Source organism: Lithobates pipiens, unplaced genomic scaffold (genome assembly GCF_037356315.1).
Source record: "Lithobates pipiens isolate NorthernLeopardFrog02 unplaced genomic scaffold, aLitPip1_a1.2 Scaffold_13, whole genome shotgun sequence".
Classification (NCBI taxonomy): domain Eukaryota; kingdom Metazoa; phylum Chordata; class Amphibia; order Anura; family Ranidae; genus Lithobates; species Lithobates pipiens.
In genome coordinates, this window is record NW_027507718.1 from 418,730,779 (window position 1) to 418,755,150 (window position 24,372).

At 41.4% G+C, this 24,372-nt stretch overlaps 1 protein-coding gene across 2 annotated transcripts in view; it reads right to left on the reverse strand.

Annotated features, from left to right (window-relative positions):
• The window catches only part of SLC30A9 (solute carrier family 30 member 9), a 134,519-nt gene that overhangs the window by 61,316 nt on the left and 48,831 nt on the right, over positions 1-24,372 (reverse strand). The window contains exons 6-9 of one of the 2 annotated variants that reach the window (XM_077477562.1): positions 23,454-23,557; positions 15,124-15,182; positions 9,218-9,285; positions 6,597-6,699 (exon numbers count right to left, since the gene is read on the reverse strand). In XM_077477562.1, the coding sequence (XP_077333688.1) occupies positions 6,597-6,699; positions 9,218-9,285; positions 15,124-15,182; positions 23,454-23,557 (334 nt within the window). The remainder of the gene's footprint in view (positions 1-6,596; positions 6,700-9,217; positions 9,286-15,123; positions 15,183-23,453; positions 23,558-24,372) is intronic. The other variant, XM_077477563.1, reaches the window with a different exon arrangement.

Sequence of the window (24,372 nt, forward strand, 5' to 3'; positions counted from 1 at the left end):
TTGGTGAAGGATCATGTATGGTTCCCTGTACGAAAGAGCCGCCAACTCCGACACCCTTTTAGCCAAGGTGATTGTCATCAGGAAGGCTTGCTTGCATGTAGAAAAGACAATTCTCCCAGGGCCTTTTGGGCCAAGCCGGTGCCACCAGAATGATTCCCTCTCTCCAAATCCTGCGCAACAAATGTGGGAGAAGAGGGGTTACATAGATACATAGTAAGGCTGAATAAAGACACCAGTACATCCAGTTCCACTGCAGTGGTATTGTAGGACTGAACTCCAATAGGACAGTCCTGAAGCTACACCGTCCAGCACCATGAGGCCCAGACGTACTGCCTGTAATTCCAGGACGTTGATGGGCAGAATCTGTTCTGTGTTCTGTCCTTGACCATTTCCCCTAAGCTGTGAGCCCCTCTAGGGTCACTCCCCAGCCTGGGAGACTGGCATCTGTAGTCAGTACTCGCCAAGTTACCAGGGGGAGGGATTTTATCTTTCGCAGGTTTGGATCCTGCAACCACCAGGTTAGGCTTAAGCGTGCCCTAGGAGATAAGAACAGTGGATAATCCAGAGCTTGTCCTCTTCTGTTCCAAGCCAACAATCTGTCTTGTTGTAAAGGCCTGGAATTAAACTGGGCATAGGGCACTGCCTCGAAGGAGGACACCATCCTCCCTAGAAGACTCCTACAGAGCCAAATGGAGGGTTGCCTGGTGCCCCTCATCTGATGCACCTTATCCTTCAGGGCACTGATCCTTACGGGTGGCAAGAATACCCTTGCTTGGACCGTATCTACAATCAGACCTAAAATACTGCAAAGTGCAGCAGTCTTCCCCCACCCAATAGAGTGGGGTCGCCCCCTCAAAAGGAGGGCTTGGTGCTAGGTTTAGAAGAGTTTTGGATCCAGAGTTTTTTTTCTAGCCCTGGCCTTGTGGCTTACCTCTGGCTCTAGCTCCCTGTTGGCAGTGGAACTGCCTTGGCACCGAGATACTTGAGGAAGAAGTCCCTCAGGTTTTAAACAAGGGACACCTGGTGCTTTTCTTCACAGGAAGTAGAGAACTCTTCCCTCAGAACTCTTTTGGCTATATTTGTCCAAACGATCAACAAATAAACGTTCCCTATGAAAGGGGAAACCTACCAATAACTTTTTTCAAGGAAGCTCGGTTGACCAGTTCTTAAGCCACAAAAGTCTGCGCATATGTACAGACAAGAGAGCAAAAACGAGAAATCTGCTGTATTGAATTCTTTAAAGGAGTCAACAACAGAACACAGCGCTCGAGGAATATCTGCCTTATTTTCAGGCAGAGCATCCTCCTGGTTAGGCCTGTCAGGCCATCTGATCTGATCCTTTACAGACTGGCAGATACAAATTGCTGCAACATCTGGCTGAATAACTGAACTGGCTAAAGAAAAGGAAGGCTTTAAATAATGACTCCAATTTCTTGTCAAGAGGGTATTTGAAGCCCTGTGCGTTATCTACCAGACCAGTTCTTATTTAAGGAAGAGACTGCTGCATTTACAGCTTGCATGCTCTACTTCTTAATGAACTTTTCATCCATGGGCTATAAAAGGGAAAACCTCTTAGGAGGAACAGGGCTGTAGATTATTTTTTTTCCCTGGGGGGGGTCAGGTCTTTCATATTTAACCACTTTAGCCCCGGACCATTTTTCAGCCTAAGGGCCAGAGGTCTTTTTACAATTTTGCACTGCACTGCTTTAACTGGTAATTGCACGGTCACGCAATGTTGTACCCAAATGAAATTTGCGTCCTTTTCTTCCCACAAATAGAGCTTTCTTTTGATTGTATTTGATTGCCTCTGTGATTTTTATTTTTTGCGATATAAATGGAAAAAGAGCGAAAATTTTGAGAAAAAAAAAAAAAAAAAAAAGATATATTTTCTACTTGTTATAAGAAAAATCGAATAAACTCGATTTTAGTCATACATTTAGGGCAAAATTTATTCAGCCACATTTTTTTTTTTTTTTTTTTTTTTTTTTTACTAAAAAGGTCAATAAGTGTATATTTATTGGTTTGCGCAAAAGTTATAGCGTCTACAAACTAGAGTACATTTTCTGGAATTTACATAGCTTTTAATTTATGACTGCCTATCTCATTTCTTGAGGTGCTAAAATGGCAGGGCAGTACAACCCCCCCCCCCCAAATGACCCCATTTTGGAAAGTAGACACCCCAAGGAAATTGCTGAGGGGCATGTTGAGCCCACTGAATATTTTTTTTTTTTGTCCCAAGTGATTGAATAATGACACAAAAAAAAAAAAAAAAAAAAAAAAAAGTTTACAAAAAGTTGTCACTAAATGATATATTGCTCACACATGCCATAGTTATATGTAGAATTGCACCCCAAAATATATTCTCCTGCTTCTCCTAAGTACAGGGATACCACATATGTGGGACTTTTTGGGAGTCTAGCTGCGTACGGCACCTCGAAAACCAATCACTGCCTTCAGGGTTTCTAAGGGTGCAAATTTTTGATTTCACTCCTCACTACCCATCACAGTTTCGAAAGCCATAAAATGCCAAAATAACACAAAACCCCCCCAAATGACCCCATTTTGGAAAGTAGACACCCCAAGCTATTTACTGAGAGGCATGTTGAGTCCATGAAATATTTTATATTTTGCCACAAGTTGCAGGAATATTAAAAAAATTCTTTTTTTGCACAAAGTTGTCACTAAATGATATATTGCTCACACATGCTATGGGCATAAGTCAAATTACACCCCAAAAAAAAAAAAAAATTCTGCTGCTTCTCCCGAGTACGGGGATACCACATGTGGGGGACTTTTTGGGAGCCTAGCCACGTACGGGACCCCAAAAACCAAGCACTGTCTTCCGAATTTAAATATAAAACGGTACCATAAAAAACTGTTAGCGATCGCAGGGATCAGGCCTGACTCTGCGATCGCTACAGTTATGTGTTTAGTGTTTTGTAAGTGACAGCGATCGATCGATACTGCACTTGGGTGGGCTGGGCGGAGGGGCAAAACGCAGGTGCTAGCAGGTATCGGGGCTGATCCCGCTAACAATGCGTTTTTTTGGAACCCTAAATTGCTGGGGACGCTAGTATAGATCTGATCAGATCAGATATTGATCTGTTCAGATTCTATACCACTACGGGAGGTGTATGCTTTGCGCATGGGTGTTAGCAGTACTGGCACTAGCCTAGCGCTGCCTGGGGCGACTCAGACCCTGACCCTAAAACCTAATTGATATCACCCGCCGGGTGATCAGGGGGTTAAACCTTTATTGGGTAATAAATGGTGGGTGCCCTGATGCTATAAAAAGCAACTAACTAACCAGAGTCACCCGTAACACTTATACAGTGATCACTGGTGAAAGGGTTAACTAGGGGCAATCAGGGGGTTCAAATTTTTATTAGGTAGTATATGGGAGTCCCTGGCGCTATATAAAAACCTGACGGGGAACCTAAATAACTAACTGGCTAACCAGCATCACCAGTGACACATATACGGTGATCGCTGGTGAAAGGGTTAACTAGGGGCAATCAGGGGGTTAAAACCATTATTGGGTAGTATATGGGGGTACCTAGCGCTATAAAAACCTGGCGTTGAACCTAAAAAAATAACTAGCTACCTAGTGACACTAATGCAGCGATCAGAAAAATGATCGCTTAGTGACACTAGCAAAAGGGGGTGAAAGGGTTTACTCTAAGGGCAATCAGGGGGTTAAACCTTTATTGGGGGGGGTGGTAGGGGGCTACCCTGGACCCAACACTAACTGTGCTGACAGTTTTTACTTTTACAACTGACACTGAATGCAGTGATCAGTAAATAAATGATCACTGCAATCAGTGACACTGTGACTGGGGGGAGAGGGGGTGATCTGTGTGCCTGTGTGTCAGTGTAGTGTTTGGTGCACTTACTTTTAGTCTTCTCCTCGTAGTCCGGTCAAAAGGACAGCCCCAAGGAGAATGACATCACTTCCTCCCTGCCTGTGTATACAATACACAGTGGGAGGAAGCTTCTCATTCGCCAGGAGCGATCGAGAGGGGGATGGCCAGAAACCAACGGCCATCCCCTCATCCCGGATCGCTCCTGAAGCGAAACGGACCGCCGCATTCCAGCGGGAGGGGGTCCGATCGGACCCCCCACCCGCTGGAAGGCAAGCACGTACATGTACGTGCTTGTGCCTGTACATGCCATTGTGATGACGTACAATGGCATGCGGCGGTTGTTAAGTGGTTAAAGGCATCATTTACACTTTTATGTTGGGGGAGGTACAGTTAAATCATGTGACAGCAAAGTGGGGCCATGAAACTTTGCAGCAAAAAGTATCCCCACTCAACTGAATAGAACGCAATGCGCGCAGTAGTGTACTCACTAGTACAGCAAGCTCCTCCTAAGCTCCCTAGTTTTTTTTTCCATTCAGCCCGCTGGGTTAAACTAAAAACAGAATTACCGTGTGAACCAGGCTTTAGATCTCATTCATATGTTCTAAATAGCCATGGAATGGCAAATATACCCTGAATACCTAGAGCCAGGATCTCAGATGTTCCAATTTTTGGCAGCTGCTCAGCCTGTTCACCTAAGTGATGGGTTGAAAAGAGCCACTGCTGTTAACATGTATCTGTACATCTAGTGGTCCCCATGTTTACGCCCCGGGGGACAAAGAAAAACACATTGGGGTGTGGCCTGGCGGGAACCCGGGCTGAGGTAGACTCTCCCATTACATTACCATGGGACTCTGGATTTGCGGTACCAGGAATTTTTCTTCTCTCTTCCCTTCAGTAACTACAGGAGCTGGGATGAGCTCCATCCCTTGCTGACACTCCTGCAGCACATTCGGTATCATCTACATTACTCCCCACATCGACTGAGTGACATGCTAACAAACCGTGGGTCACAGTGCTGCTGTTAGGGACAAATTTCTGACCCTGGATGCAGAGAGAAGGGCAAAAATGTATCCCTACCTGCAGGTAACCACTGCATGTGCAGATAGATGTGGATACATGTTTACAGCAGCAGATAGCCTTGGGCAATTTATTAGATAACTTTTAAAGTGCATCTCTGGTCTAGCCCACTTCTAATAATTTGAATGATCTTAAAGTTTTTAAACTTACTTTGTAAGATCCTTACACATTTACTTCACAATAACAAACATTTACTTCATGTATTCACAATCCCGTGGGCTAGTTCACTTCACCAAACCATACTCCAGATCCATTCCGGATACGTTACTGCATGTGTGTTTGATGCTTTTTGATGTGTTCCAGTGGGTTTTAATGCGTTTTCTGATACATTCCAGATGCTTTTTTTTCCTTATTTTTTTCAATTTTTTCCCCCCATTGTACTGGGGTCCAGTGCATTTTTGATGCAATTTACTACATTCCAGTCTTTTTTTTTTTTCTGGAACGGCAAGCACTGGCGTGAACAATGCCATTGAAAACCAATTAACCAACTTTATATGCATTCGAAATGCAAAAAATAAAAAAAAATTAAAAAAAAGGTACCGGAATGCATGTGGTGTGAACTAGCCCTGTGAGTAGACGTGCTGTGTCACACATTTCACAAAGCCCGTCTTCTGAACTACAGAGGTGCTGAGAGGAGTTTCAGGAGAAGTCAGTAGGGAAATCACAATTTGCGGGCAGCAAGGTACCATGGGATATGTAGTTCTTAGAAATTAAAAAGTAAACAGCAGAGAAGAAGCTGCAAAGCACGCAGGGATTTCAGGAAGTTGTGGAAACAGATGGCCAGCAGACAGGCAGAACTCACATAAAAAGAGATCTTTCAGGTAAGCTTATATATTTTTTTTCCCCCAACAACAACTTTTGTTTGTATTAGTATTACAATGCTGATGGTATAAATAGAAGGTGTATGCTGCGACTATAGGATATCCTTTAAAGGGTTAATAAACCTAGAACCTGCATTCCCTATATCTGGCCTCCAGCAGTACACAGTGGGAGACAATTATTTTAGTAAATATAAAACTGCAAAATACCTTTTCTCAGCAGTATATAGCAGTCTTGTGACATTTTTACACAATGCGGAGATTTAACCCCTTAGGTTCCACAGTGAGTACAACAAGCATGCTTAACTGCATATACAGACTGATTTTACTGTTGTGGGTTTAGTAACATTTTACGTTTAACCTTCAATGAGAAATACACACCTTTTATCTATTTTACCCACAATAATCCTGGCACAAGACTTAAAACATGTACAATAGTTTGTTAGCAACAAAACTTTTCTTAGCTGCCAAAAGAAAACTGTATGAAAAGGTTAAATACTTTACATATAGAACCAAGACAAGAATTATTCTTGAAAGCAATGCTTTGCAATGTGGCTGAACATTAATGAAGCACAGTGCCATCTAGTGGTAGAATTGGAATAGTTAATTTGGACAGACTATGGAATTATGTCACTTCTGCCATCCATTGGGAAGACATTTACAGACAAAGCAATGAAAAGGATAAAGCCTAAACATTACAGACTTATCAGGTATTACTCTTGATACTCTAGGGAAGGAACAATTGCTAATCTCTGAATGGAAAATACATTAATGAGGATGAGAAGAAATACAACAAAATGTATGCGCCAAGACCTAATCAAGAGGCCAATCATCTTACCTGGTTACATGTATCAGCTAAGGAGTGGATGGCTTCGGAAAACATGCTAGAAGAGCCGGTGTACACCCAGGCCAAAAGTTTAAAGAAAAAGTTTAGTCCATTTCTGTATTCAGGAAGAAAAAAAAAAAGTAATACATATATGAATCAGAATTATTCATATAACTTGGCAGACAAAAGGACTTAATTTACCATATGCTATGCATAAAAAATACAATATACCTAGTGATCTAAAAATAACAAAAACAAACCTGTTCAGTTTATAAATGGTTTTATTCTTTTTCTAACTTATTCTTCACCCTCAAACCATCTGTCATTATTACCAAAGCCCCCTGCTGGGGAAATGGGGCATTGCATAGGTTGTCACATAAAACAATTGTTTAGTCCATTTAATAAATACACACAGGGGAAAATTTACTAAAACTGGAGCGTGCAAATCTGGTGCAGCTGTGTATGGCAGCCAATCAGCTTCCAACGTCAGCTTGTTCAATTAAGCTTTGACAATAAAAACTTAAAATGGATCGGTTTCTATGCAGAGCAGCAACAGATTTTGCACTCTCCAGTTTTAGAAAATAACCCAACAGTGAGATGAAGATAAGTTGCTGCTTAAGTAGAGCTATTCAGTTAAAGAGTGGTCTGAGGGTGTCGAATATTAACCACTTAACGACCGACCCACCGCATATATACTGAACTGGGGCGGCTCTATTGTGCAAAATCATGTACCTGTATGTAATTTTGTGTAATAGATACTGTGGGAGTGCATGCAGCCATTGGACAGAGGGGCGGAACCAATAAGCGGGTCCTGCGGACCCGATGTCTGGCCACCCGTGATAATTCCCCAGAGAGGCAGAACATGGTCCGCCTATGTAAAAAAGGCAGATCGCCGTTCTGACAGAGGACACAGATCTTCTGTTCCTGCTAAGCAGGAACACGGATCCTTGTGCTCACCCAGTCAATCCCCCACACGGTTAGCAAGCACCTCCTAGGGACGCAATTAACCATTTGAACATCCCTGATGTTAACCCCTTTCTTGCCAGTGTCAGTACAGTAACAGTGCATATTTTTAGCCCTGATCACTGTAATAATGTCATTTTTCCCCCTTTTTTGTTCCCAAAAAAAGGTGTCAAAAAGTGTCCGATTTGTCTGCCGCAATCCCACAAAAAATTACCGATCGCCACCATTACTAGTAAACAACAACACACACACACACAAAAAAAATTCCATAAAAATATCCTATAGTTTGTAAATGCTATAACCTTTGTGCAAACCAATCAATATAGGCTTACTGGAATTTTTTTAACCAAAAATATGTAGCAGAATACATATTGGCCTAAAATGAAGAAGATATCTGATTTTTACATTTTTTAATTGGGTTTTATAGCAGAAAGTAAAAAAAAAATATTGTTTTTTTTTAAAATGCTTTTTTTGTTTATAGTGCAAAAAATAAAAACTGCAGAAGTGATCAAATACCACCAAAAGAAAGCTCTATTTGTGTGTGTGTGTGTGTGTGTGTATGTGTGTGTGTGTGTGTGTGTGTGGACATCAATTTTATTTGGGTACAGCATCACACTCCCATGCAATTCTCAGTTAAAATAATGCAGTGCCGTATTGCAAAAATTGGTCTGGTCATTAAGGGGGTAAGGATGAAGTGGCTAAAAAAAAAAAAAAAAAATTTAATGGTTGTTTATATACCTTTATAAAAAAAAATTTTAAAAAAAAATGGTTACTAGCCAAGCTCAAAGAGAAATAAAAAATAAATAAAAATTAAATAAAAAAAAAAAAAACACACACATTTTTTGTAGGTTAAATAAAAAATAAAATAATAAAATGAACAGGAGCATTGCACCCACAAGCAGCAGATGACAGACACTCAGTACAGCTGTCTGCCCTTACTGTCTGCACGAGCAGTTACTTGTAGTTGATTTATTCAGATCTATGTGAATGAATGACATGGCTGGGAAATCAGGAAGGTAAACAAGCATTGGAGCTCCGCTTTCAGCTTGTCAAGCTTCCACCTCCACTCTTCCTTACCCATGTTTCCCACTGCCTTTTGAAGACTGCCTTCTTACCAACTCCCCCTACATTGCTCTTTCTTTTCTAGCCTTCCATTCCCCTGAGTTACATATTCCATTTGTCTGAGCCACAGGGAGATTCCCATAATTAGGATTTCCTCCCTCCGCAGCTCAGAGTTTACTACATTACAAGAAAACAGATATTCTCGTACAACTATTCAATAACCTCAACTAAGGAGTTCCTACATGACCATTGAATACATTGAATATTGCACAATGATATGAACCTCCATGCTTCTGTATTCATTGTCCAATTAGAATAGATCTGCACTCGCTTCCTGTGCCAGTAACCACCTGTCACCAGCACATGACGCGAGTGGCGATTTTCCCACTCTATACAAAACAAATGTATCTGAAATTTCAAATTAACAGCAGAAGCAGTAAAAAAAATAAAAATAAAAAAATGCATACGTTTTATAGAAGAATTACACAACTTTCACCCAAGAGTCACACATTTTTCTAATAGAATTCAAGTGAGAAAATGTGTGCATGCTGGATGAAAGTTGTGTTAATCTTGTGTTAAAACACTTCTAAACAGCCCCCATAACTTACATGCATATTGCAACCATAACGACTTTCCCAGGGCCCTTGAGAAAAATGGAGGATGTGCTTAAACGAGGCTGTAAGAAAACAGATAGAAAGGGTCACAAACTCCTCTTCTCAACTATTGTCACACATTACTTACAGGAGGTTAATCTATGAAGTTTAAAGCAGCTATATCAAGGGTGTGTTAAAGAAGTAGTTTACCCCCCTTTTCTTAATGTTTTTTGATCCGATTTTTTTTTTTTATTTTTTTATTTTTTTTTTTTTTTAATTGGTTCCCCTTCAAACAGTATTTACAAGATGTATGGGCAAGCAGATACCCTGGAAGATCTGCATGGTTGATCGCTGGTGCAATGCTTAAGATCAGGGGTAGGCAAACTTGGCCCTCCAGCTGTTTTGAAACTGCAAGACCCTGACAATCACAGGCATGACTTCTAGAGGCAGAGGCATGGCGGGATTTGTAGTTTCACCATAGCTGGAATGCCGGGGTTGCCTAGCCTTGCTTTAAAAGGCACCAAAAATAAATGATAAAATGCACATTTTTTTTACCTGCAAAAATAAATGTGCATTATTTTTTTTCCAAAAAGTGAACTTCTCCTTTAAATCACCCCTGTCAGTGGTATGTGGTTTCTCTCATCCATGTAGCAAACAAACATTCTGCTGGAGAGCTTGAGCTTCTGAAAAAACAACAGACTTACTTGCTGAATCACCAGATACAAATAGAAGGAAGGAAGCCTAAAAAAGGAAACTAATGCAGCCATCACATCTAAAAATTGGTAAGCTGCAATATAATAAATGTTTGCTTTTGGGTTTAATACCACTTTAATAAACATACTCTTACACCAAGCGAATCAGCTGCCCAGGCTGCTCTGTTGATGACTCAGTCCCACGTCACCATCTATCCAGTCTGTCTCCTCCTGGTTCATGCAACCAGCCCCCTAATAACTCCAGCACTGCGACACGTCATCAGGTAGCCAGCCACATGGACCAGGAAAAGAAAGCAAAGCCTCTTGGGAGTAATTCAATTATCCAAAGGAGGCTGGATAACTGCATCACTCCCAGGAGGCTTCGAGGCAATCAGGTGGCCAGCTTTATTTTCCTGGTCCATGTGGCTGGACCCCTGAAGATGCTTCGCAGTGCATGAGCAGGGCAGCTGGGGGGGTGGGTGGGCTGGAAGCGCAGGAGGAGTTACTAAGAAAGCGTATTTAGGCCACTGTAAGGCCAGACCTACAGCACCTTAATCACAGGTCTGTCTCATCCAATCTTACCCTCCGAAGTCCAGAGTGTGCAGAGACTGAGGGGACCTACAGGAAGCGCAGGTACCAATAAGGGGGCACGAAAGAGAAAGTGGGTGAAAATCTGCTTTAAGTTCCATATTTCTCTAATATCATTTAACAAGGAAAACTGATGTTCTCCAAGGTAGAGGTCACAGTATTCCCTGGAATGCATTGAAACGGACAACTATTAGACCCACAAATGTGCAGTCTAAAGTATTATCTCTTATACAATAAAAGTTTAGGGCAACGACCTGTGATATTATACAATAATGAAGCAATAAATCAGATTTATGCATTTCCTTTTTCTTTTCAAATGCTCATTTACAAGTGTGCCGAGACACACTTGTACTAGAGACTGCTAGAGATGACAGACCTTTTACAGAACCATTGATCCTGCATTTGTGTTCACCGCTGGCCCTTGAAAAATACATGCGCCAAATTTTATATTCCTTGCAGAAAGATATACTATAAAAGATCAAAGGCGTATAGAAGACCAGAGAAAAAAAAAAGAATGGAAAGCAAAGAAAAAAAAAAGTAAGAAGGTTCAAAAGAAAAACCTAACAAGTAGTAGAAGCCAGTTTAATGAGGATCTTTCCTTCACCGGATATGAATAAAAACACATAAAGCAGAGGAACCCTGGAGCTTGAGGACCACTCACTAAGGCCCTCTTCCCATTGGCATTAGCCACCCACCGAATGCCCAGCAAAGCAGTCTAGAATGGATCATATGGACAGCGGACAGAGCTGTTTACGTTTGAAAAAACATGTAGCATTTGTGTCATTCAAAATCACTAAATGGCAAAAATGAAGCTGCATGTCAAGTCTGGTAGGAGTTAAAGCTTGTCAACTCCTCTGTCCAACATTAGACGAAACCCCCTCTCTATTCGGGGTACTGATTGTCACTCCACAGTAAAGTTTTTACAATGTTTGTATTACTTCTTCCATGTGGACTTGACACCCCCTGTCTTGGAACCACCTCCGTTACACATTGGTACATCCGTACCAACTCCTTATTGTTATTCATACTTGATGTGTTACTTAATGCTTTATATTCGAGAATTCAGTAGCGCTTTTTTTATGTACCTTGACATGCGAGTTGTTATGCTTCAATAAAAATAGTCTTTCATTTAATTCTATTGAAACCTGCCGTTAACGCACCTGTAGCGTTCACAGCAAGAATGAAGTGAAGTGTTTATAAAATATCATAACAATTTCCCCTTAAGAAAAAATAAATAAATAAAATAAAATATCCCTCGGAGGGCATCCATGATGCGTTACGTAGCGGGCGTTCACCGTGTCAGAAACTATTGTTCATGCTATAGGCACGTTGGTTCATGCTAGTGTAAGCGTTAGAATTTATTGCAATCGTGAACTTAGCCTTAATATCAAAAAGACATGTGCAGCCCACAGTCACAGACTACCACTAGCGCTTTACCAGAAATATTTAATGAAAGAGAAATGGGTATAAAAATAGTGTAATAAGTTCTAAAAATCCTAGCTGCCCGGCTGTTAAACTGAAGTAATGACCCCGAAAGGAGCGCAGACTCTCTCCCACCCCCCACCCCCCCCAAACTTTCCTGATTTGATCTGGGTCTGAAGTATTAAAGCATTTTCAAGACCTGATTTCAGTGTAAAGCGTAGACCACCTTTACAAAACGTGCAAATTCAATATAGGTCCCAGCCATCTGAGCACTAGATTGAAACTTTAAATGCTCAAGAACACCTCCCTTCCCTTTTAGGGGAGGTTAAATTGGTTGTAAACCTCAGACATGAAATATGAACAAAACATATCCCTCTATAGTGTCTACTTGTCTCAATTAAGAGCACTAGGTGTCGTTTGTCTGCTGCTTCATTCCTCTGCTATCAGCATGAATCACTTCGGATACGTTATCCTCACACCAAGATTACAAAAAGGTGACGAGGAGGGACCTCCAGCTGAGTGACTGCCTCAGCATTGTTCCTGTGTGCTGTGTGAAGGGGAGCGTGTCCCTTCCCTCCAATCAACAATCGTAGTTCTCAATGAGTCCTGCAGAGTATAATGCAGGCCATACATGGTCGAATTTCGTACAAATTTTCTTTTCAAAATCAGAAAGTTGTTTTTTTTTTTTTTGTGATCCGATAATGCCACTATTGATTTTCGAAATTCGGCCAACCAAGCCTTCGATTTCACCTCATGTTGCAGCAGAAAATAATTTGTGGCCGGGAAGCTTTTTTTTTTTTTTTCGAAAATTTTCTTGCACATGCACATTTTTTTCTCTTATTACATTTCTCCCACGATTCACAGCATTGATTAGAAAATCATTTGCTTTGTCAAAAAATTTCCAACATCTCCGATTCCTCAAAATTTGATTGCCGTAAGAAAAATCGGCTGGTGCTGCAGCCCACTAATGGGTCGAAATTCGTACAAAAATTCTTAGATACAATTTTTGAAAGAAAATTCTTTCGAACTTAGAACCGTGTATGGCCAGCATTACTTGACTCTCTGCCCCCTTTTTTCTGCACTCTAAGAGAAGCTTATAAATTAAGAAATCAACCAATGTAGGAGGATTTGTTTCAACTCTTTATGACCTGAGGCTAGTCCCTTCACTGGGTATATGTAAGGGTTTACAGACTTTAAGCAATGACTTATGAGGGTCATGGTACAAGAGAAGCTCACTTAAATACTTAATGACACCAATGCCATGTTTGAGAGTCTGTGACAACACTCATCTGCATCTAGACACTGCTTTACTCTCAGTCTGACTGGACCCCCAGTGCCTCTTACCTCACACCTTTCGCCTGGAACCTGTGGGGGTCCTCTTCCCTTACTCTTTGCTTCTCCCTTTTCCTTCCTCTCCTTTTTCCTTCTCTTTTTTTTTTTTACCTTGCCCCCAAGTCCACACCAATGGGGAGGATCAGTCCTAGCCTTCCTATCCCATAGTCAAACAGGAAGTGAGGAAATCCCTGCAAATTAAAGGGAATTCTTTGGGGACCTCCAGATCACCAAAACTAGCGTCCTCATTGGAATATTTACCATGACTTTTCTGGGGACAACCCAGAATTTGGGGATTCTCTTTTACCTTCAATGACAAGGATAATGGGGGACAGGACAAACAGAGACTGAACTTACCCAACAGGGACACAGACAGCAATAAACTGACAAGTGCTCTAATCCCCCTCCACGTGATTCAAAACCAAAAACAAATAGAAAAATAAGTTTTTCCTCTAGTTATACTTAAAGCTGGCTTCAAATTGGACACTTTCAGTAACACCACCACCAGAAACCTCCCCCTCCTATCTCATGAACCGTGGTGAGTATGTCTCTCTGTGAAGGGTACCTCCCTGTGGACATCAAGCTGCAACCATGCTAGGGCTTTAATAGGGAACTCCAGGGAAGGCAAAATTTAGTAATAATTATACAATGTTGTAATCAATTTAACTATGCCTGCCTTTTACAAATGCATTTTATATTTCTGGGCCTGCAAAAGGATATTAGAGACTTGTCTGTGGGTTCTGGACACTGACACACTGCTAAATAGAATGATGTCAGATGCTCCATTAGCTGTGGCATGTTAAGGGTCACCACAGCAAAAGATATATTAAAATTAACCACTCCCTCTCTGCTGTCCACGGCATGTGCCTTTCCCTTCTATTATATTGGAGGGGTTCAATTGTATGGCTCATTGGTGATCTTTCAGAATAATTTATAATACATCCCTCACATTTTTGTAAATATTTTAATATATCTTCATGTGACAACACTGAAGAAATGACACTATGCTACAATGTAAAGTAATGAGTGTAAAACTTGTATAACAGAGTACATTTGCTGTCCCCTCAAAATAACACACAGCCATTAATGATTATACCGCTTCCAACACGAGTACACCCCTAAGTGAAAATGTCCAAATTGGGCCGAAAGTGGCCCAATCAATATACGCTTATTGCGATTTTTTTATTTTTATTTTTTACCAAAAATACTTAGAAGAATACATATCAGCCAAAACCTTAAATCTGGGATATTTATTATAGCAAAAAGTAAGATGGTGTTTTTAAAAAAAAAAAAAAAATTGCCGCTCCTCTTGTTTATAGCATGAAAAATAAAAACCGCAGAGGTGATCAAATGCCACCAAATGAAAGCTCTATTTGTGGGGGAAAAGGACTTACATTTTGTTTGGGTACAGCGTCGCACGACCGTGCAATTGACAGTTAAAAGCGGCGCAGTGTCGCATCGCAAAAAATGCCCTGGTCAGGAAGGGGCGAATTCTTCCGGGGCTGAAGTGGTCAATGGTTGTGTGTTGAGTTATTTTGATTGGACAGCAAATTTACACTGTTATACAAGCTGTACACTCACTACTTTACATTGTAGCATAGTGTTATTTTTTCAGTGTTGTCACATGAAAAGATATAGTAAAATAGTTACAAAAATGTGAGGGGTGTACTCACTTTTGTGAGAATATAAAATGTGTAAATTTTATATATATATATATATATATATATATATATATATATATATATATATATATATATATATATATATATATATATATATATATATATATATATATATATATATAAATAAAATCACACACATATACACACACACGACTCTTTAAACTATATAGGAGTTAAATTTAACAGCTCAACCACACATACATACCTTTGTAGTTCCTAGAAAATCCTTGTATTCCTTTAATAATTTCTTATTTCTAAACGTATCTAAAAGAAGGAAAAAAGGACAAAGAACAAAAGTAAAACTTATTTTCCTAGTAAATAATGCAGTAGACTCAAAGAAAAGGACCCATAAAAGCTATTTATTAAAGAAAGACATCTCTCAGTGCATGAAAAAAAGAATGTACAATTAATCAATTTGCTGCATGACAGATGAAAAGTATATGAATGGATTTCTGCTCTTTAAAACAATAGCTGACATTTACAAAAATTGCTGCACAGAATTTTTTGTAACTGCCAGCAATTAGCTTTTACACTTTGAAAGAAGCTGATGCATAATAAATTTAATTAAAGACATGTAAAAACATGTACAAAAAAAAAAAAAAAAAAAAACACACAGGCACTGTTAATACAAAAAGTGACATCTTGTTAAAGAATACAGGCCTAAAAGATTTCCAGTCACCAAAAAGTTTGTAGGACAATCAAACATGTCATGCAGTACCCGTTTCAAATAAGTTAAATAGTAGGGTTGCACCAATACCGGTGCCTATACTAAGCATTTGCAAATGCACCGATACCTTCAGGCTCGGTTCTGTCATGTGTCAGTGGGATAACCCCGTTGACAGCTGAAATGTAAACAAAAGAATGCTGGCAATTATGGTCAACAATTAATGACTCATTCAGCTGTCAGCAGGGTTCCCCTGCTGACAGCTGAAATGTAAACAAAACCAGGGGTGGACTGACCAGTAGGGGGTGCCAAGATAAAACAGGTGAGCATCCATGGATGCAGAGGCTGAGGTGTAGTATGACAGATTTCCCCCCCCCCCCCCTCCCCTGGTCTATGTAGATCACGGGGCTCGCATTAACCTGCATTGGCAGCTTGGTGAGTGGGAAGATGTGATGGATCTCCTTCTCCCCGCTGCCAGCCAAAGGAAAGCATCACCGATCCCCGGGCATCACAGCCACCTACCTCCTCTGGACACCTGGGACATGAGCAGTCCCAACGGTGACAGCCATGCTCAGGGACTGTGGGACTTAAAGGTGAGGATAATCACGATTGGTGCTTAGCTCAGGGGCAGGAGGGGAGAGGCATTCATTATAATAGGACATTTGTAGTGCTGGAAGACGAAGAGAAGGATGGGATGGCAGATCAGTGGGCATAATAACAGGGTCCTCCTAGCTGTGGGGCCAGCAGTGCTGTGTTTCTCCATTACTTGGTCTCAGCCAGATGGTAATATTACACAGCACACTGATAGATGCGTTGCAAGGGTTTATTGCTCGTTATGTCTAGGGGAGAGTTTCAAAGGAAGTTTCGCTTTTAGGATTCCTCACTCCAGGCCTGCGTTGGCACTTTTCGCCTCCCGCAGAATCTGGGCAGAGCCTCACCATCACTGAACATCAAAGGACATTAGCCTGGTATGGTACATTGAGAATGCTGGTTGCAGCTTAGAGAGAACCTGCAGGGGCCCGGTCACAGTGCTGGAGGGAGCCTGGGGAGGTTTTTACACCTTAATCTGCTTTCCCTAGTTTAAATGAGCAATTAACTCAGGAGTGTGGGTGGGAACAGCAAGGTACAAACCTTTTCTGTAACCATGGGAGCATCATTTCATTAGGATTTTTCCTTAAAAGGGTAAGTTCATCTTAAGCCCCCCCCCCCCTCCCCTTGGCTTAATCTCCAAAACGTACCCTGTCAGGAGGTACATTTAGGTGCATGCCAATTGGTCGGCACCAAGCAATCAGAACCCACATCAGCATGATGAAGGAGCACGCATGCTCCGCGAAGCACTGCCTGCCTGACCCTGCTCCCAGAAGTGAAGCATCACCGAGCGTCCTCCCCCCCCCCCCCCACGTCCCTACCACCTGGAAATGCTGGTTTTTACTGTAGCTGGCCACACTCAGCTGTTAGATGCTTTAAGAAAGCCTTCACTTGCAAAACCGTCGGGGGCTTTTAGTTTTAATTCACCATGTGTCCTCTCCCCGATAAGTCCCTTAATGACAAGGTCGGAGATATGGAGGCATCTGCATCCTATACATCTTTTGACGAGGCTTTGGTTTTATTAAGACGCTATAGTAAATCAGCCCTCTTAGCCAAAGCAGACATAAAAATAGTCTTTCTTCATGTAGACCCTATGGGGTCCAAATTTCTGTTTTTTCAAATTGAATGACTCATTTTACTTCAATAGATGTATGCCTATTGGCTTTTCATTGTCATGTTTCTACTTCGAAGCCTTCTCCATCTATCTTTTTACAATGGGTATTTTCTGAAAATACATCGACGGGTGGATTCCTTCACTATTTAGATTACTTTTTTTGTTGGCCCCTCCCAGTTCGAGTATCTGTTATGAGGTTATCCTGCTTCTTTAATACCTGCAAATCATTTGGGGTCCCGCTGGCACAGGAAAAACAGGATTTTTAAAAAACAACATACCTGTAAAATCCTTTTCTTTGATGTACATCAGGGGACACAGAGCCATAGTAGTTACTATGTGGGTTATAGAGCCACTGATAGGTGATGGACACTGGCACGCCCTAAGGCAAGAAGTGTACTCCCTATATAACCCCTCCCACAACTGGGAGTCCTCAGTTTTGTAGCCAAGCAATACAAGTGTATACCAAGAAGGGAGGGACCTCTGTGTCCCCTGATGTACATCAAAGAAAAGGATTTTAAAAAGCAAGTTGTTTTAAAAATCCTGTTGTCTTTTCTTACATCAGAGGACAGAGAGCCATAGTAGTTACTATGTGGGATGTCCCATAGCAATGGCAACTGAAGTTAGGGAGACAAAAAAAAAAAAAAAAAAAAAAAACACACACACACAGGAGGCCAGAGGACTTCTACTGCAGCCTGCAGTATACTGCACCCAAAAGGCAATATCCTCATGACCTTTATTATCAATTTGATAAAATCTGATAAACGTATGAGTCGCGGCCTTACAGATCTGAGACAGAGGCCTGATGATGCACCACCCAAGAGGCACTAATCGCCCTCGATGAGTGTGCTCTAGCATAAAGAGGAAGAATTTTCTTAAGTCGAAGCTTGAACAATCACTTGACGGATCCATTTAGAAAAAAATAAAAAAAATAGTAGATTTTGACACTGCCTGTCCACATTCTGGACCTTCTGGCAGTACAAACAAAACACGTGTTTTGCGAACCTGAGCGGTTGCCTTTAAATAGACTCTGATCACTCTTACTACATCAAGGGAATGTATTGCTTTCTCTTCCCCTGCTCTTCAACGGCAAGAGGCCATTGAAAAAACACTGACAAGGCCGGGATCTGGCCCTTGATAGAAGTCAAGGCCAGCTTTATTTCAGATCTCATTTGCAGGAATCAGGGAGCCAATCAAAGACCCAATCTTCACCCTACACGGTGGGCTCCGAGACTTTTTAGGAAACCTTCAGGAACCGGGTTACCCACAACCCTGGAATTGCGACAGCACCCTGCCAGTAAAAACATTATGGCTTTACTACTAAATAGTACTGGATCCCAGGGCCCAGCTCTCTAAAGAGAAGCGTTGGCAAGCAAAACCTAGTTTCTTCGGACACAATGCCGGGTAGCATTCATTTAGCCCATGAGAAGACATCAGAACGGATCCGGTCAGCATGGCTAGCCCCAGCAAGGATTGCCTCCAGTGGAGCACAGCACATCTTTACTCGTGACCAACACCTTTGTGAAAAAACTGAGGACTCTCAGTAGTGGGAGGGGTTATATAGGGGGTACACTTCTTGCCTTAGGGCATGCCAGTGTCCATCACCTATCAGTGGCCCTATAACCCACATAGTAACTATTATGGCTCTGTGTCCCCTGATGTAAGAAAAGAAAAAGAAAAAGAAAAAAGAAAAAAAAAGACAGCCAACCACCATTATTGAATTCCTTGGTATTATTGATTCCTATAATATAGAGTTCAGGCTACCTATGAATAAATTGGTGCGTATGAGGTTCATAAACACTTCCTTCCTGTCTAGGCATAAAGCTTTGCTAAAGGAAATCCAACCCCTTCTTGGTCTTTTCACCTTTTGAGGCTAGGGTGATACCAGTGGTTAGAATATTTTCTAGTCCATTGGCTTTTGCTACAAGGGGCATTTAAAATCCCTTTGCGCATATTACTATTTCTAAACAAATTAAGACTTAAAGATTTGGAATGTTTTCTTGAGCAGTTTTAATGGGTCTACTATATGGCAGGAAGAATTGACCGATGACTTCAGCCTAAAATTTTTCACCGATTCTACCGGCTCTGTAGGCTTTGGTGCATTTCTGCAAGGCCACTGGTGTGCTGCTGAATGGCACAAGAGTTGGAGGACTTCTACATAATTTAGTTTTACTAAAACTATGTCAAGTGGTAGCTTTGGTGGTTATCTGGTGTGATATGTTCAAGAATAAGTGCATTCTCTTGCATGCAGATAACAAGGGTGTATTATATTCAATTAATCAGTCATCCTCTAGATCAGAATTGGTTGTTAAATTACTCAGGTTTTCTTGTGTTACATTTCATGAAGTTTAATGCTGTATCTTTTTAAAAGGCAAGATTTATTTCAAGAGCCAAGATCATAGCGGATGCTTTAACCCATTTTCAGTTTTGCAGGTTCCAAGAGATGGCTGCAGAGGCAGATCTGATCGGTTTCCTTTGCCCAGATTTCCTCTGGGGCTTGATCTGGGATTGATCTCTGCCACCCTCAAGAACTGTTCACCGCTCCAAATAAATAGTCATCCAGCTGTTATCTTCCCACGTCTCTTGATGTTAATTCTATTAAAATATTCTTTATTGGATCTAAAAACAGACTCAGTGGGCAGATGTATTACTTTATTCTGTTTTCGGCGATTTTTTCTTCAGGTCTAAAATCTTTCCAGTTTCCACTTTACCTCCCATTCCTTTAGGATTGGTGCTGCCACAACTGCCAATCATTTAAGTTTCTCCCATGCTGATCTTAGATGGGTACAAAATGTATATCCGTCCTAACTTGTTAATTCATTCTGTTCCTTTTTCAGGTTCTTCCAAGCAAACAATTTGGATAGTTGGTCACTCATTTATTTATTGGGCCAAGAATCAAGCTCAGACCAGGACTTATTCTGACAATTTAGGTTTGAACTGTGATGTATTCTAGATTCTTTGGTGGGGCATTGGAGGCCTCTGACGAAGGAATGTTAGAGACCAACTGATCCATTTGTCAAGTATTTGGCCCCTGCCCGACGTTTTAATTATTCACACTGGGGCTAATGATTTTGAGAAAATAAAGACTTAGGATCTTCTCTGGGAGATGAAAAGGGACTTTTGCTCTTTAAAAACCACTATTCCCTCATGTTGTTCTGGCCTATTTTCAGATGATTCCTAGGCTTATGTGAACTTGACAGGGTAATTTTCACTACATTGATAAGATTTGGAGATGCCTGAAAAGGACAGTCCATTTTATAGCTTCCTCTGGTGGACTATCATATCGACATGTTGAACTTGAGGGGTTTTTGCCTGGTCTATTTAGGCACGACCCAATGCATCTATCAGACATTGGCCCCGACATCATCAACATGGGTCTGTAAAACCTGATTGATTTAGCCACGGTGTTGGAGGGGCCTCGGCCAGCCAGTTCCTAGCTGGTCTGCCAAAATAAAAAATTCCAATAAAGTGTGTGAAGTTAATTAACTTTGTGCTATCGCATGAGCAGTACACATTAGTTGCAGTCATGTGCACTGCTCTATGCACACTACAAATCCCATAGTCCACAGTCCCTAGTCCATCTTGGAAGTGAACAAGAGAGGGTGGCTACTTTCCTACAAGCAGTGGGGCAATGGAGAATGAAGGTAGCTACCCTTTGACAGGAAGAAGCATCAGCAAAACAGATTTGGAGGAAGCTATACACAACAGAAGATATTTTTGAGAGAACTGCTTAGCGAATATATAAGGATATGGTAAATGGTAGTGACAAAACACACATGGGTTGAAATTGATAGACTGGTTGTCTCAACCTTACCAAATGTGTTTGTAACTTGAATAGATTTTTTTTTTTTTTTTAACCAGAGTTTAGTATCACTTAAAGGGCTTGTTCACACATACTGCAGTGACCTGCATTTTTCCACACTGGATGAACATAAAAGTCACCACAAAGGCACATATAAAACAATTGCTTACACTAAAACGTTGGTGTGAGTGGTGCGGAAAAAGGCAGACATGCTTTGCTTTTCCAGGGCGAATGCAATGTCACTTTGCTGCATTTCAGAGACCTGAATGAAGCATACACTTCCAATAAAAGTAAAAAAAAAAAGCAAATAGTGCCTTGCTTTGTAAAATGCAAGACACCACTTGTCACTGCTACACAGAGGACACCAGCTGCACACTGAAACAGAGCATTGTATACTGCAGATAGTGTGTGCCCAAGTCTTTTTCTTTTGCTAAAATAGGTGCAGCCTATTTCAAAGGCTACAATATAAATACCAGTACATTTTATTATGGCAGGCCCAAAGTCCTGTGTTCTTTTCTGTTTCAATATGTTTATTGGAATTTTGAGTAAACAAGAAAATAGAATACGCTTATTAAATGCCCTCGCAGGGGCTACAAAACATGAATACAATTCCAAAGAGCAAACCTTCACAAATAACACATAGCATAATGAAAGCAGGGGATGGTATCAAAACTGGCTACTGTGTAAGGTATCCCATCCCCCATGTCGTCTCCGAAGGGGAAGCCCTTCTCCAGTTACCCCCTTCCATAGGGGGCAGCAGTAAGATTGGAAAGTGAAAGACTAGAAAAAAAAAAGCGTAAAGAGCTAAGAGGCAAGAGAAGGAAGATCAGGGGAAGGAGTGAGGGGGGAAAGGGACAGGGAAACTCAGACGCGGATGCCCCACTGAGGGGAGTCAGACCAGGCATGATGCTTGGAGTTTAGGGAACTCATAAGAGATCCACGGCTCCCAGATTGAGGAATTTGGCATGTGAATCATGCGCAATGCTGGACATGCGTTCCTGAAGTAGCATAGCAGTCATACGTGTCTTCACCCCTTGGAAATCTACTCTGAGTCTTCCAGGCTTGGGCTATGGTCCGTTTGACAGCTATAAAGAGGCAAGTGGCCAACTTTTGCTGAGGAACGTGCAAACCAGGTATTGGACAATGTAGTAGAGCTAGCCTAATGTCCCTTCGGACTGTTAGATGGAAGAGTGTCTGCAGTAAACCAAAAACCCTAGACCAGAACCCCACCAGTCTTGGGCAGGACCACTGTGTGTATAACATCCCCCCGCTGTCCACAGTTGCGAAACCATCTGTCAGTACTTCCTGGGAAGGCCTGAGCTTTGCAAGCCGGTACCCAGTACCATCGGAATAGTACCTTGTATGTTGCTTCTAGGTTATTTGTATTAAACGAGCATTTGGCTACCATTCTCCAGGCCTTACTCCAGTCTTCCAAGTCTATTGGGGCCTGGAGGTCCCTTTCTCATTGGGCCATATAAGAGGAGTGCTGATGGCGGGCGTCCATTCAGGGATGCATAGATAGCCGAGATGAGGCCGGGGGACCCAGGGGCGTGCTGACATGCGTGTCCAAAAAAGGTCTTTTGAAACGGGTAAGTGGACATGCGACGCAAGGCTGCAATCCAGTGTTTCAATTGAATGAAACGATAATGCTCACTAGCTGGTGCACCATGTGTTTCTCGAATATTCTCCCAGGATGGGAAGGAGCATGAGGAAAGAAAGTTTTGAACCCGTGGGTAGCCATGTGAGGGCCGCCAAGAGAACGCCTGGGGTTCCTCCAGGTCTGGGGGGGGGGGGTTATGAATGATGGGGAGCAAGGGTAAAAAGGGGGGGGGGGGTCCTGTGTTCTTTTTAATTGCATTTCATTCTTCTTTTTACATTATTTTAGTTGATAATGGATTTCAACATAGTTTGTTATGAAATGGTATACCATGGAATTTTATTCTGTTATATACATCATCCTATTTTATGGCATCATTTCACCTCAGCTTGCTGGAAAATGGTACACCTTTTATAACAGTTGGCTTTACATGTTCAGTGACATGAGTCACCATAAAAAGAAGTGGACCTTGAGAGGCCCTTAATGCGATGAAGTAACTTACAACTACAGGGAATGTTATATGTCTAGTCAGATTTTTTTTTTTTTTTTTTTCGCTAAGCCAAAATAAGAACAAAAACGCTGTACATCAGCACAGTAATCAATTGTCTGTCATACAGTTTATAATTATGTTCTGAATTAGGGGCTTCTAAAAATTGAATTTACAGCCATGCTCCTGAGTATTCACACCTGAATGAACTATTCTTTTTAGAAGCTGGTGCTCATCACATGATAATAAGTGGCATTGTATATGCTGTACTGGATATTTATCTTACCATTGGAGATAAGCAACTCACTTTCTTTGTATGCAATCTCTTCTTCTTTTCTTAATTTTCTTTCCCTAAAAATGGCTTCAGGACTCCCCCAAACTTCCACCGCCCTATGAAAAGAAGGTTTTAACATTGCTAATTAGCACAAAGTCACACCATACAGAATTATACTGCTAATGTGCTATTTTTGCTAAATAACAGGAACATAAAAAAAAAAGTCTCCAATGCAGAATAATTTTAATTAAAAAAACGCCAAGAGAACCTTACCTGAATGCAGCAACGCTGGTCTCTCTTCCTCTTCTCACAGGACAGATTGAAAGCAGCGGGAGCCACTGGCTCCTACTGCTGTCAGTCAAATCCTGTGAGAGAACTAGGAAATGGGCCCAAAGCATGCCACGCTGTGTGTCTAAGGACGTAAACAGCCTGACTCTGAAACACGCCCACATGTGTGCTCCCATAGCAGCCTGGTAGGAGTTCATACACAGAAGAGGAGGAGCAGAAAGTGTCGGCAAGAGGAGGGTCGGGGCTGTTCTTTGCAATACCATTGCACAGAGCCGATAAGTATAAACCTCTTATGTTAGAGGAAAAAAATAAAAGGGTTAGAACCACTTTAAAAATTACAATATGTGTAGTAATTGAATATATGAGATATCTATCTATCTCTAAAGCTATATATTTTTTGCATTTTCAAAGTGCAATTACCCTTTAAAGTCATTGTAAAGTTCCTTTTTTTTTTTCTAAAGCAAACATGTTATACTTATTTGCTCTGGATTGCAGAGATCAGCCCCAATCCGTCTTTTCTGGGATCCCTGCTGGCGCTCCAGGCTTCTTTTCTCCATATTGCACCATAGAAAGCCGCTGGATTTGCTCGACAGAAGCAGGAGCTGATGGCTCCCACTGCCCTGACCGAGTCCAGTGAGAAGGG